The 14,996-nt window shown below is 36.8% G+C and overlaps 1 protein-coding gene and 1 pseudogene across 1 annotated transcript; one reads left to right on the forward strand and one right to left on the reverse strand.

Annotated features, from left to right (window-relative positions):
- The first annotated feature begins 533 nt into the window (after positions 1-533).
- On the forward strand, positions 534-12,366 carry LOC135800777 (protein mono-ADP-ribosyltransferase PARP11-like). The gene is made up of 4 exons (XM_065314097.1): positions 534-543; positions 4,227-4,295; positions 11,372-11,475; positions 11,552-12,366. Exons 1-4 carry the CDS (start codon positions 534-536, stop codon positions 12,269-12,271), a joined length of 903 nt encoding a protein of 300 aa, XP_065170169.1. The 3' UTR covers positions 12,272-12,366.
- On the reverse strand, positions 12,282-14,868 carry LOC135801489 (zinc finger protein interacting with ribonucleoprotein K-like; annotated as a pseudogene).
- Between the last annotated feature and the right edge of the window lie 128 nt (positions 14,869-14,996).

Genomic DNA, 14,996 nt, shown 5'->3' on the forward strand with positions numbered 1-14,996 from the left:
GTATATTTATTTCCCCCTGATTTCCAGTCAGTACTTGACTATAATTGTTTTTTCCAGATGTTTTCTCCTTGATCGTAGTATTTTAATTTTAAAACTAGTAATTTTCCTTTTATGTCACCCTGTATACTCGTTTTTCTTCATTCCCAATCTGTCACTGACCAAGTTTGTTGTCCGGGTGTTTTCTATTTTGAACTTTATATTTTCTTTCTGTATCTCCCAGTATATCACTTTTCCTTAAATCCTGGTTAATGTGGGGAAAATTTATTGTTATAATCTATTGCTCTTTTTTGAATCATTGGTTTTCTTTTTTTAACATTATCCTTTATTTACAGAACAGTATTCTTACATGTATCATAAAATCAATCCAAATGTATATGTATAATTTAACAGAAGAAATTTTGTACCTGATGTTACATACTTCTTTGTTGTTCGGCTTATGAAGTACCAAAGCGCATAAAGCATTACTTTTGCACTGGCAACAATACCCCACAGAGCAAACGCGTGATTTATCTTCACAAATTAACAATTGAATAATGTTGACCAGTAAATCCAATTGGAACGGAAGAGATCCGACGGCCGGTTGCCAATGCCATACACATGGGGAGGTCTCTTAATTCTGGAGTCGATTCGCGATAAATCACTTAGTCAGTAGTCGATGGCATACGATTCTAATGCTTGTACCGTATTAAAGCAACAGAATTGCTAACAATCGCGATGAAGATCGACGGAGAAAAATAACACGTGCACTCCCCACAACTGCGTATCACCGACTGACTTAACGTACGGACGCCGGACGCACTTGAAGCCGGCAACCGGCACGGTACTTTTCGAATGGCAGCGCAGAGTATGCTGCGCAAATTATTCCTTCAAAACACAAAAATGCTATTTTTGTTACTAATTAATAAACTAATCACCAAAGTTTTTTATGAAAATGTTAAAGAAATTTAATACTTACAATCGCATATAAGAATGATTCTCCTAAGACGTCGGGTTCAGGTTCAAAACACCAAAAACACAAAAATTCGTTCTTCGGAACACAAAAATGCAATTTTTAAAGGTAATTAATAAACTAAACACCTAAGTTATTTATGAAAATGATAAAGAAATTTAATACTTATAATCTGATACAAGAATGGTTCTCCTACGATGTCGGGTTCAGGTTCAAAACACCTAAAACAAGCAAAAATTAGTCATTCGAAACACAAAAATGCAATTTTTGATGCTGATTAATAAACTAATCACCAAAGTTATTTATGAAAATGTTAAGGAAATTTAATACTTACAATCTGATACAAGTAAAAGTTTGAGAGCGATTTTAAAGCACTTTCAGGGTATTTTCGGGGGCGGCAATGTCACATTTTATAAAATCACGCTCAGTGCCGGACAAAAACAAATTCCTAGCGCAACGAGTACTACGGCGCTCACACACAACTTTGAATATAACTCGCGTTATGGAATTTGATGGCAATAAATTTCAATACAGGGTGATACAGAAATAAATTCCGCATCAGGATAAATAATTTCGAATTTACTGTGACACCGCGTTCGTGTGTTATAACAAAAATTACAATTCCTTGCGCAACGAGTACTACGGCGCGCACACACACACCTTTGAATATAACTCGCGTTACGGAATTTTATGGCAATACATTTCAATACAGGGGGATACAGAATTAAATTTCGTATCAGGGAAAATGATTTCGAACTTATTGTGACACCGCGTTCACGTGTTATAACAAAAAACTGCAGTTCCTAGCGCAACGAGTATTACGGCGCACACACACACAACTTTCAATATAACTTGCGTTACGGAATTTTTTGGCAACAAACTCCAATACAGGGTGGTACAGAAATAAATTCCGCATCAGGATAAATAATTTCGAATTTACTGTGACACCGCGTTCGAGTGTTATAACAAAAAAACTACAATTCATAGCGCAATGAGTACTACGGCGCACACACACACCTTTGAATTGGATCTGATCGCAGCGCCTTAATCTACGGACTAATCTCTATCAGATAGGATAGTTAAAACGGAGAGATGAAATTTTAAGTCATAAGAAAAAATTGCCAATATAATTCAAAAATTAATATCTCTTAAACTAAAAAGAGGCCGCTACCAACAGGTATTGATTATGAAAGATTAGGAAGAATTCTCTATCAGATAAAAATATAAAAATAATTATATTTCCCACCTACAGTAAAAGGTCCGAAAAAACACTGACTAAAAAGTGCACAAAAGTGACATTTGCAATTTTGCCCATTTTATTCAATCACTTGAATATCCTCGTAAACTAAAAGATAAGCCGGAGAATCTGGTCGCAGCGTGTAATCTACGGACCAATCTCTATCAGATAGGATAGTTAAAAGGGAAATCTGAAGTTGAAATTTTAAGTCTTAAGAAAAAATTGCCAAGGGGTGCTTGACACTTTTTTTCGACGATTTTCAAAAATTCATATCTTTTTAAACTAAAAGAGATAGCTGCTTAACAGGTAGCCAAGGTATAAATTGGAAAATTCTCTATCCAGATAAAAAATATAAAAATAATTATATTTCCTACAGTAAAAGATCGAAAAACACTGACTAAAAAGTGCTAAAAGTGACATTTTGCAATTTTTGCCCATTTTATTCAATCGCGAATATCTCGTAAACTAAAAGATAAATAAAAGATCTAATCGCAGCGTCTTAATCTACGGACCAATCTCTATCAGATAGGATAGTTAAAAGGGAAATCTGAGAGATGAAATTTTAAGTCTTAAGAAAAAATTGCCAAGGGGTGCTGATACTTTTCGACGATTTTCAAAATTCATATCTTTTTTAAACCAAAAGATAGCTGCCAACGAATTGTGATTATAGAGAAAGATTGGAAAATTCTCTATCAGATAAAAATATAAAATATAATTATATTTCCTACATTGAGTCGAAAAAACGCGACTAAAAGTGCTAAAAGTGACATTTTGCAATTTTTGCCCATTTTTATTCAATCGCGAATATCTCGTAAACTAAAAGAGATAAATAAGATCTGATCGCAGCGTCTTAATCTACGGACCAATCTCTATCAGATAGGATAGTTAAAAGGGAAATCTGAGAGAAGAAATTTTAAGTCTTAGAAAAATTGCCATGGGGGTGCTTGATACTTTTTTCGACGGTACTAAAAATTCATATCTTTTAAACCAAAAGAGATAGCTGCCAACGAATTATTGATTATAGAAAGATTGGAAAATTCTCATATCAGATAAAAATATAAAATAATTATATTTCCTACAGTAAAAGGTCAACGCGTAAAAGTGGTAAAAAGTGACATTTTGCAATTTTGCCCATTTTGGTGAAATATGAATATCTCGTAAACTAAAGAGATAAATAAGATCTGATCGGCGTGCTTAATCCTACGGACAATCTCTATCAGATAGGATAGTTAAAACTAAAATCTGAGAGATGAGAATTTTTAAATTATGAAAAAAAAAATTGCCAAGGGGGTGCTTGATACTTTTTTCATTGATTTTCAAAAATTCATATCTTTTTAAACCAAAAAGAGATAGCTGCCAACGGTAAGCCAGTTATGAAAGATTGGAAAATTCTCTATCAATTAAAAATATAAAATAAATTATATTTCCTACAGTAAAAAGATTGAAAAAGAAAACGCGACTAAAAGTGCTAAAAGTGACATTTTGCAATTTTGCCCATTTTATTCAATCGCGAACATCTCGTATATTAAAAGAGATAAATAAGATCTGATCGCAGCGTCTTAAATCTACGGACCAATCTCTATCAGATAGGATAGTTAAAGGAAATCTGAGAGATGGAAATTTTAAAGTGTAAGAAAAATTGCCAAGAGGGGTGCTTGATACTTTTTTCGACGGTGCAAAAAATTCATATCTTTTTAAACTAAAAGAGATAGCTGCCAACAATTATTGATTATAAGAAAGATTGGAAAATTCTCTATCAGATAAAATATAAAAATAATTATATTTTCTAGAGTAAAAGGTCGAAAAACGCGACTAAAAAGTTCTAAAAAGTGACATTTTAATTTTTGCCCATTTTATTCAATCGCGAATATCGTAAACTAAAAGAATAAATGAATCACAATCGCAGCGTCTTAATCTACGGACCAATCTCTATCAGATAGGATAGTTAAAAGAAATCTGAGAGATGAAATTTACAAAGTCGAAAAATTGCCAGGGGGTGCTTGATACTTTTCGACGATTTTCAAAAAATTCATATAACAGCAAAAGAGATAGCTGCCAACGAATTACATGATTATGAAAGATTGGAAAATTCTCTATCAGATAAAAAATGTAAATAATTATATATTTTCTAGAGTAAAAGGTCGAAAAACGGCTAAAAGTTCTAAAAGTGACATTTTACAATTTTGCCCATTTATTCAATGTGATATACGTAAACTAAAAGAGATAAATAAGATCTGATCGCAGCGTCTTAATCTACGGACTAATCTCTATCAGATAGAGATAGTTAAAAGGGAAGTACAAGAGATAGAAATTTTTAAGTCTTGAAAAAATTGCCAGGGGGGTGCTTGATTTTCGACGATTTTCAAAATTCATATCTTTTTTAGAAGCCAAAAAGATAGCTGCCAGCAGGTGTGAATTATGAAAGGTGGAAAAGAATTCTCTATCAGATAAAAATATAAAATAATTATATTTTCTAGAGTAAAAGGTCGAAAAACGCGACTAAAAAGTTCTAAAAGTGACATTTGCAATTTTGCCCATTTTATTCAATACTTGAAATATCGTAAACTAAAAAGATAAATAAGATCTGATCGCAGCGTCTTAATCTACGGACCAATCTATCAGATAGGATAGTTAAAAGGGAAATCTGAGATGAAATTTTAAGTCTTAAGAAAAAAATTGCCAGGGTACTTGATACTTTTCGACGATTTTCAAAAATTCATATCTTTTTAAACCAAAAGAGATAACACTTAACGAATTATTGATTATGAGAAAGATTGGAAAATTCTCTATCAGATAAAAATATAAAATAATTATATTTCCCACCACAGTAAAAGGTCGAAAAAACGCGACTAAAAAGTGCTAAAAGTGACATTTTGCAATTTTTGCCCATTTTATTCAATCGCGAATATCTCGTAAACTAAAAGAGAGATAAATAGATCGATCGTAGCGTCTTAATCTACGGACCAATCTCTATCAGATAGGATAGTTAAAAGGAAATCTGAGATGAAATTTTAAGTCTTAAGAAAAAATTGCTCAAAAATTCATATCTTTTAAACTAAAAGAGATAGCTGCCAACAAATTATTGATTATGAAAGATTGGAAAATTCCCTATCATATAAAAATATAAAATAATTATATTTCCTACAGTAAAAGGTCGAAAAACGCGACTAAAAGTGCTTAACACACGTTGACGCCGGCGCGGTTTTTGAGTGTCCGCCGCATCGGGCGGCGTTTGAGCAGTGTCCACTCTGTTTAATTAATTCAGCTGTGCGCCCTGGTTGTTATGTCTTGCTAAAGCAAAAAGCGATTGTTTTTGCAAGTGCGTCGCCATTTATTTATTTTCTTTGTAATGAATGCCTTTATCTTTAGAGTTTACCGAAACTATGTGCAAACTGAGATGGCAAGTGACGACCACGACTTAGCCGCGAGTTAGCCACGACTTTTGATATTTCACGAACACTGAGTTTTGGTTCTGCCACAAGTTTCAGCCAATTTTTGGCCGAAATCGAAATTGAAGCCGAGACTGAAATTTCGGTCGGTCACTATTTATTATAATATTTAATCTGAGTGACACATTTGGTGACAAAGATGCAAGACACTGATTGTATAGGTGAGACGAGAAGAAGATATAACTTAACCAGGGTGAAGCCAAAAATGACTGAAGTCTCGCCGCCTGTGAGCCGTGACCCACCGGTGGGTCACGCCGGCGTCAACGTGTTAAAAGTGACATTTTGCAATTTTTGCCCATTTTATTCAATCGCGAATATCTCGTAAACTAAAAGATAAATAGGATCTGATCGCAGTAGATCAGAGAGATGAAATTTTAAGTTTAAGAAAAAATAATTAAATTAAATATAATTTAATGCTAACGCTTTAGTAGAAGGCGGTGGACCGCGCCGAAAAAAAAACACATAAATGCAAAGTAATGATGGACGCAGAACATAAAACGAAATATATAATTGAATTATAAACTGACCAATGCAGAACTCATCAGACTCCAAAGCATGGCAAATGCTGTAAATAAAAAAATAGAAAACATAAGTAATATTATATTCACACAGCGGAGAAAAACAAACAATCTGGGCTGTTGAGTTAAAAGTTACTTACAGCAGCACGATGGATCATCCAAATGATAAATAAATCAACATGGCCGCTTACGCGCAAATAACTAATTCTACTGAACTTACTAAAGTCAAGTTAATGTGAAATAGTCGATTGATGATCGAATATAATACGAATTGGAAAGTAGAAGTCTGGATAAACGATACGAGTCGCACAAAATACGCCTGAATCAACTAGAGACCGGCACGAAACTGGCTACAATTCACCGATAGTGCATGCCGAAACTGCGCAAACAACGACGGGACAGTATATGATAAGAAAGCAAGATGTGCACAAGACCGGCGCGTCGATGGTACGCGACCTTGTGCGCGAATTGCAATAGATGCGCAAACCCGCGGTGCGTCGACGGCATGCGACCTCATGCGCGAATTGCATTTGGCACTTAACCTGGGATCAAAACTAAAAACAAATTTTGGCAACATGCGGCGTCCAGGTGCTTTAGCAACGACCTGCAGCAATGCGATAAAGAAGAGTGTATATTATGTTCAAACCAACACAATTCTTTATTTTACACTTTTTAGTCCATGCTATTGCCATCTATAAATGATACAGTAGTTTCGAAATTTAGATTAGTAAAGGTAATAGAAAACTTAAAATTCAATTTGCATAATTCTGTTTTCTTATGCTGACAAATTGCCAGATTTGACATTAAATATTTAAGTGAAATTTAATTTGAACATCCATCGTTTTTTTCACATTAGTCCGCAATCATTTGCAGATAATAAAAATGTATTAGAATTAATATAAAATTGTTAGTTATATTCACAGTGCCGGTTTTAACACTACCAGCGCCCTGGGCGGGAATTTCTACAGCGCCTTTAACTGCACGAATTCAAACCCATACAGAAAAAACCGACCAACTGCAGTCGCCACCGCCCCTTAAGTCCGGCGCCCCTGGGCGTCGCCAGCCGCGCGCCATGGCCTAACGCCGGTACTGTATATTCATGAAAGAATTAAAGAATATTTGCTTAAATTTACGATGCTAATATAATAAACAGCAACGGTGTGTTTTGATTCCACGAAAGAAAGATTCGATACGTGCAGGTTACCAAACTTATCTCTTGCGCGAAATCGCGTGATCGCACACGGACACGGTGTGCACGCACTACCACCAACAAGCAATATTGAATGCAAAACTAAATTATTTCGAACTAATTGTAACACCGCGTTCGCAAGTTATAACAAAAAAACTACAATTCCTGGCGCAACGAGTACTACGGCGCAAAACACAATTTTCAATATAGTTCGCGTTACGGAATTTTCTTGCAATAAATTTCTATACAGGGGGATATAGAATTAAATTCCGCATCGATGAAAATTATTTCGAGCTGATTGTAACATCGCGTTCGCGAGTTATAACAAAAACACTACAATTCCTAGATAATTAATATCTCTTAAACTAAAAGAGATAGCAACCAACAAATTGCTGATTATGAAAGATTAGAAATGTCTCTAACATAAATTAAAATGAAATATATAATTGAATTAAAAACTTACGAATTGTGCGCATCAGTCACCAAGGCACATCAAGTGCTGAAATTAAAAGAAAAGAAGTTGAAACATATCATAAGATTTAACAATAATATATTCATACATAATAAAAAATACGATGTGTGTTGTTGAATTAAACGTTACTTACACAAGGATAATGATAAATAAATCTACATTGGGGCCATGCTATATCCGATTCATTTCAAGACCGACACCGAACCTTTTAACTTACATAAGTATGCATATGAAACGCAATCAAATATCTTGCACTTTTGTACCATAATCCAAATTAAATTGTCGATTGATGATCGTATACAATGCAAATTTAGTAAGCAAAAATTCGAACAAACTATACGAATCGCGCAAAACACGTCTAAACCTACCAGCGACCGGTACGAAACTGGCTGCAAACCATTGATAGTGCATGCCGTAGCCGAGCAAACAACGACGCGACAATTAACAAGAAAGTAAGAGATGCGCAAATCTGATGCGTCGATGGCAAGCGACCTTGTGCGCGAATGATTGCAACGACAACACACGGGAATCTCATGCAATGCATTCCACGCGGCGAAAGCGATAAGAAAGTAAATTGTGTTCAAAACAAACACAAGTCTCGTGCCGAATGCCCACGTTTGCCGATAAATATAGAAATAAACAATACAATTCTATTTTATGATTTTTAGTTCATGCCAGTGACATCTCTATATGATACAGGTAGTAATCCAGTAATTTAGATTATTAAAATTAATGAAAGATTTTACAAAAAATCAGAGAAAAACACGAAAAATCTATCCTCTTTGTACTTTTGGCGACAATTTTTGAACTTAATATATTTTATTATCTTGTTCTATAAAAAAATTTATAGAACAATTTATATAAAAATCAATAAAAAAGGTTTTATAATCTACGAAGGTAGCGGTAGAAGTGACTTGTGTTCAGAGCACCGTAGGGGGTGAGGGTAGAAGTGACTCGCATTCAGGATACCGTACAAAGGTAGCGATAGAAGTGACTCCCGCTTAGGGCACCATACGAAGAAGAAGGTAGCGATAGAAGTGACTCCTATTCTCTCTTAGCTAAGCTAGTTTAATTGCAAATGCGAAACGTAATTATTCGCATAGGACAAATGGGAACTAAAAGCGCTAGCGACCAGCCAATTCACAAAGATTATGAAAGTTCATGAAGCAGAAAGATATTGCAAATACCAGCATGCAGCGCGAAGGCTCACACACACGTACAGGAGTGCCACTAACAGACACGTACAGAAGCATGAACTGAGAAATCACCTGACAATATTATTCAATTTTGTGCATCCTGGCGCAATCTATGCTCTATTCGAAGAGTTTTAGATAAAATGCGTGTTGTGCGAGGTCTCATGCGGTCACTAGTTTTATATCTACAATAATTTTTGATTTTAGGAATAATTTGAATAAATACCAAGCCAATTTACTTTCCGCGCTTAATATTCGTCATTATATTGCACCGTATTTGATTAAATATTATTCTAAATAAATATATACAGCTTGTAGGTGAATAAATTTGACTGCGACCGAAAATTAATTCGAAGTTAATAAATATTAATTGATAATGTGATAATCAGGAATGATAAACAGTATTTGAGAATGCAACCTATTTAATTTCAACGTAACGCACAAATATTATAAATCCGTCGGCAACTATTCCTTAGTCACGTACTGGCGAATGTATCTACTATTCAATACGAATCCAGCGGAAATAATACATTAAAATGTTGATTACCTGTGATAATACTCCGATTAGTGAAATTATTCAAGCGGTTCTATCGTCTGCGGATGACGAATATAATTTGCATAAATTGATGAACACAAAACACCCACGAAACATTAAATCTTTGCGGATATCCAAACGCGACCGCAGAGAATAGGGCAATTAGCACTGAACACCGAATATAGCTTTTAGCATGAGTCACGGAATTAAAATCTCAAGGAAATGCAGCGAATCAAGAGAATGAACCCGCGCAGCTCGTCGACCGGCGATAGACTGGAATAAGTGTAATGTAAGCACTGCGAGCGGTGTAGAATGGCAACAACAGAATCCGTCTGACGACACTATACTGAATGTACCGATAAATCAACCGGTTCAATATTGTAATAGGGCGTGACACAATTAAGTACGTACGGGTGGTGTGGATTCACTATGCTGAAACATGCGAGCACCAGCTCAATCACTGTTTTGTTGCAATCCGCAAACGGCACCGTGAAAAAAAACATAATGAAAATGCAATGATATTCTTAGTTCTTATTTGAATATTCTATTCTTGAATAAACTTACATTAGAATTTTAAACTGCAACAGTTTATGTATAATTCTTAGAAAGAACTCGTAACGTAAAACGATGATTCGATTTTTGTATGTAAACAACTTTATCTCTTGCGCGAAATCGCCTGATCTCACACCAACATGATGTGCACATACTACCAAAACCAAATCATCTTTAATGCAAAATAAATTTGCACATCCTAGTGCCACATCTGCCCGAATTGATGACCTATATTTAGATATGCTACTCATACTCAATAAATTAAAAATAATAAACGCAGGTAAATATGAATGCGATCATTATATTCAACCAAAACGAAAAAAAAAGATAATTGTCGCGTAAAATTAAATGATAAATTAATGAAAAATTAAAATTCGATTTGCGTAATTATGATTTCTTGTATGCGGATACATGATGTGAATTTTAAATCAAATATTTAAGTGATATCTGCTTAAGTGATCTGCTGATGATAAATGTTTTTGCTGATGATTTTTATAATAAACTATTACACGTAATGTAAAATTGTAAGTTATATTCATGATTTGTGAATTTAAGAATACTAGCTTAAATTTACGATGCCAATATAAACTACAACGATGTGATATCTGCAGGTATATACACGGTGTGCACTCACTACCACCAACAAGCAGTATTTAATGCAAAACCGTACATCGTAGCGCCATCTAACCTTTGAAAATATTTATCAACTTCAAAGCACATTTATGAAATATGCAACAAAAATATGCAAAAAAGTCAATACATATCTGGAAATGAGGTAAATAAGAGCAGTACGTGGATAAAACGGGGGAAAAACAAATTCCTAGCGCAACACCACTGATGTTGACGTTTAAATGAAGCCATGAAGCAATAAATTTGACTCACCGGGGTCAAATGATGATTCCACATCTTCAAAACCGGCGAATATAAAGTCCAAAGTGTGCGTGCACAATGTTCGTTTCGCGAAATCTTGACAATAACATCTATTTTGAACTATTAAACGGACTAATTCCTAGCGTGCAGGCGAGCGAATTCGTGAGTGCGAAAATGGCATTGACGCCAAGCACAGTCTTGCCAACTTAAATATTGAATATTCTCACAACGTGAGAGTGGGAGTATGGCTGATACTGAGCCATTCAAAAACATATCTTACAGAAATTGCCAGGATTAGGATTTAAAATATTGCAGTTTCATTCAAATAATTAATATAACTACCCATAACTTAAATAATTAAATATAGCCCATAGTTATCACAACAATGTTATTATTTTATAAATTAGTATTTTACTTTCACGGCGATCCAGTATATTACGCAAAAATACCCGGCACCTCTAAGCTCCTACGAGAAACTTGTGTAAAGTACACACTGGAAACCTCTATAAAAGTAAACCTTGATACGCAATAAACGTATTAATGAATAACCAGTCGGTTAGCTAGGCAGTGTTCAACTAAATTGGTAGCAAATATATCAAAGTGTTATCCAGAATAGGGCCAGGATGGCTTCTTCCCGACGTACAAAACGCAAAACGACGCGCAAAGATAACAAGACTCTTGTCGAATGTGAATATAAACCACAACTTATCACAAGCTTAATTAAAAGTGCCCCTGAGGTTCAGACATGGCTTACCAAAGACGAAATCCGCATTGTCGCATTGAAGACGAGGACGAAAGAGTATCAGGTACACAGTGCACGATTCCGTAAAACTTTGGATCCTGACATCTCTTATGATGTATTAAGCATCGAGCGCATTGAAAATCCTTGCCTAATGGCAGGATTTGTTCTGAAACGCATGGAGCTTAAATCCATGCAACCGAAACATCCAGTTTATACCAGGACGATGTTCCACGCAACGAAACGTTCTGCTACCAACCAAATCATACTACATAATTTCGATTGGAGGATGTCTGGACAGAAACGAGGTGATAAATGGGGACATGGCATTTCCTTTTCACCGCATTCGGACTTTGCAGCCAAATTCACGCGCAGTTACAATGGTGTTTGTTGCATGTTACTCTGCTACATGTTACAACGCCGCGCCATGATTGGAAGCAGAGGACTTGAGGTGCCTGATGATGAATACGACACGACGAAGAGTAAGGACAACAAAGTCTACGTCAAGTTCGATGATTACACTGTCTATCCAGCATACAGGATTACCTATAGGATGTATACTGACTGAATATACACTGTTTTAAATCGAGTCAACAGTCAGTTTATGTAAACGATAGTTTTAAGTTTAAGACAAACATTATGGAATACAGAATGTTACGTAAATGTGTAAAAAATCAATTATATACCTTCCTTCATTATAGTTATCACTTGTGCTATAATGCAGCAGTCTCATCTTCCTCCTTAACGTGCGTTTTCATGTGTTGCGCAAGTCCATCTTTGCGATTAAACGTCGCCAAGCAAATCGGACATTGCTCCTTGTTCACCTCGTGAATTCGACTATGTCGCAATAATTTATCCTTGCGACTGAAGCGTTTATCACATCTTGTGCACTCAAACTGTTTAATACCTGTGTGGGTAGCACTATGGCGGTCCAATTCTCGCTTTCGCAAGAATGCTTTGCCGCAAATGTTGCAGCCAAATGGGCGTTCGCCATTGTGTAAACCCATGTGCAGATTCAACCCGTCTGTACTACGAAATGTTTTGTTACACAACGAGCATGGATATCGCAGTACCTCCCCGTTGGATTCATTGTTTAAATAATACTCGTTTCTATCGTCATTATTTTTCTCCGGACTGGAAATATTCGAATTGTTACCTAGGTCAGACTCTGTACTGTTATTGAGATTATCCGGTTCGTTTTCGGTTGAAAACGGGTCAATATTAATCACCATATTCTCAGTGCTAGGCCAATCATCCTTCTCATCCTTAGTGGCATCCGTTTCAGGTTCATCATCCGCCGGTGCTGGCTCAATATGATTGTCGTTGCTATCCTGCGCAATGGCAAAATACTCATTCATGAGACTCTCTCGCATCGCCTGTAACTCCAAAGCAGTGTCTGCTGTTCTCCTGCGGCAAATGGCGCTTCTGATGCCGTTGCAGTTTGTCTTTTCGCATGAAACTCATATCACACTTATCACACTTGAATGGTTTCACGCCGGCATGTTGCACTGCATGTCTAGTAAGCTCCAGCTTTGACATGAAAGTGCGCGGGCAGCTGTGACATACAAACGGTTTCTGACAGCACGGTAGGATTCAGATAATGCTTGGAGAGAGGTTGGTATTCACGAGAAACTCTTACCGAAGCGCAAATCAGGGCATGTATACGGTTTGATGCCTGTATGCACAATTGTATGTTTTCGTAGATCCGAACGGCGTGCAAAACTGCGATCGCACTCAGGGCACGCGTATGGTTTATCATTCTGATGGGCTGTTTTCAAATGCGACGAGTACGCGTTACGATCTGCATAGCTCTGTTCACACACAGCGCAGCGATAAGGAGTTTCGGCATCGTGATCTTCATCCTCATGCCGTGTACATTCAGTCTTGTCGGTGAAGGCTCTATCACAGTAATTGCACATATGCACATTCTTGTATTCAAAAGTGTCGATTGTGTCCAATGTCTCAACGTCGCTCAGAGGTTGTTCAGCGGATGGTAATACAGTAGAAGGCGTGTTATGAACATCAGAATCACAGTCAGATTCGTAGTCCATTGCATTTGGTCCAACTACCATTACAACATTACTTTCTTTAGTTGGTTGTAGAGTGGTTTGTATCTCCTTAGACAACCCATTGATTTGTCGTAGCGTAGCATCGGAAACAAAGCATTGCTGGCGGAATTCCAAACAAAATTCGATTTTGTATAAGCACCGGTGGCAAATTGAGTTTGGCAAACCATCGCCGCACGAAATCTAAAAATGTATAAATTTGAATTTGTTGAATTTGTGTATTGTGGGTTGCCTATACTGATATTATATTAATGATCGGTGAAGGAAAGGATGCCGGTGATTCTAGGGTTAAAATCAGTTGAAATCGAATCAACAAAATAGAATACCCCACAAATTTTTCTGCGGTTATTCAAATGAATGCGCTCACCTCTAATGCAGTACAGTCCATGATTTTCTTGTGTATGCTGCTGTCCTTTCCCTGAATGTGATTGAATATGCCAAGCATAAAACCGTCGCGCTGCATACACAGGCGACAAATTGTTGTGTAACTTTGCCATTCTTCAATGCCGTTCAGACCGTTCATCCTCAGCGAGCTCAGCTCCGGGAGTCGCAATCGGACGTCGTTCACAGCGACCAACGGGCACAATATGTGAATCAATGTATGCCCGCACACAGCTGCTTCTCGAACGTCACTTGCAAATCACGGATTGCCAAAGGCAACGCGCCGCAAATGTTTGCACACACTGGTGCTGCGAATTTGTTATTACTGCGTGCGTGATTCAAATTACGTTAATTATTCGAGGTGCGAGCGATGCGTTGGCCACACACGAATGAAACGGTGTGCGAAAAGGGGCACCGCCTTTGCGACAAACGGTACGCACGCAGACAGGCACTGCTCGGCGGCGCGAGGCTTCGACGGGCTTGCACACCGGTCGTCGGGGGTCGACGACGTCAGGCTTGCGCGTGGCCCCCTTTTTGTGGCGCATGAGAACTTGCCTCGCGTTGATACCAATACGTTTTGCCATTTCACTGCGTGCACTCATATTACGCGCAACGAAGGCGAAGTAAATATAACATGAGACCGAAATGCAACGATGAACTTCAATAAAACCACGTGCAGTTAAGGCCATCTTAGTTTCTGACGCCGCCAAATTTACAATAATATCAATGAAAAAATTTAGTGGTTAGAACCAACAACAAATGTTGCATTGAAAACAAAAGCCGTAACTGAGTGAATCAACGGAAATAGTCACTTACCATTTTGTTACACTGATACACTATTCTTCC

Source organism: Atheta coriaria, unplaced genomic scaffold, assembly GCF_025399875.1.
Source record: "Atheta coriaria isolate IRGN ID8LTWV9N9 unplaced genomic scaffold, Caltech_Dcor_3.1 hic_scaffold_10_pilon, whole genome shotgun sequence".
In the NCBI taxonomy this organism is placed as follows: Eukaryota; Metazoa; Arthropoda; class Insecta; order Coleoptera; family Staphylinidae; genus Dalotia; species Dalotia coriaria.

What these genes read in the sequence shown, in the direction of transcription:
- LOC135800777 (XM_065314097.1), top strand. An exon ending in TTCTCTATCAGATAAAAAAT is followed by an intron (nt 4,296 to 11,371) that starts GTAAATAATTAT and finishes TTTATAAATTAG; the next exon opens with TATTTTACTTTCACGGCGAT. An exon ending in CACTGGAAACCTCTATAAAA is followed by an intron (nt 11,476 to 11,551) that starts GTAAACCTTGAT and finishes CTAAATTGGTAG; the next exon opens with CAAATATATCAAAGTGTTAT.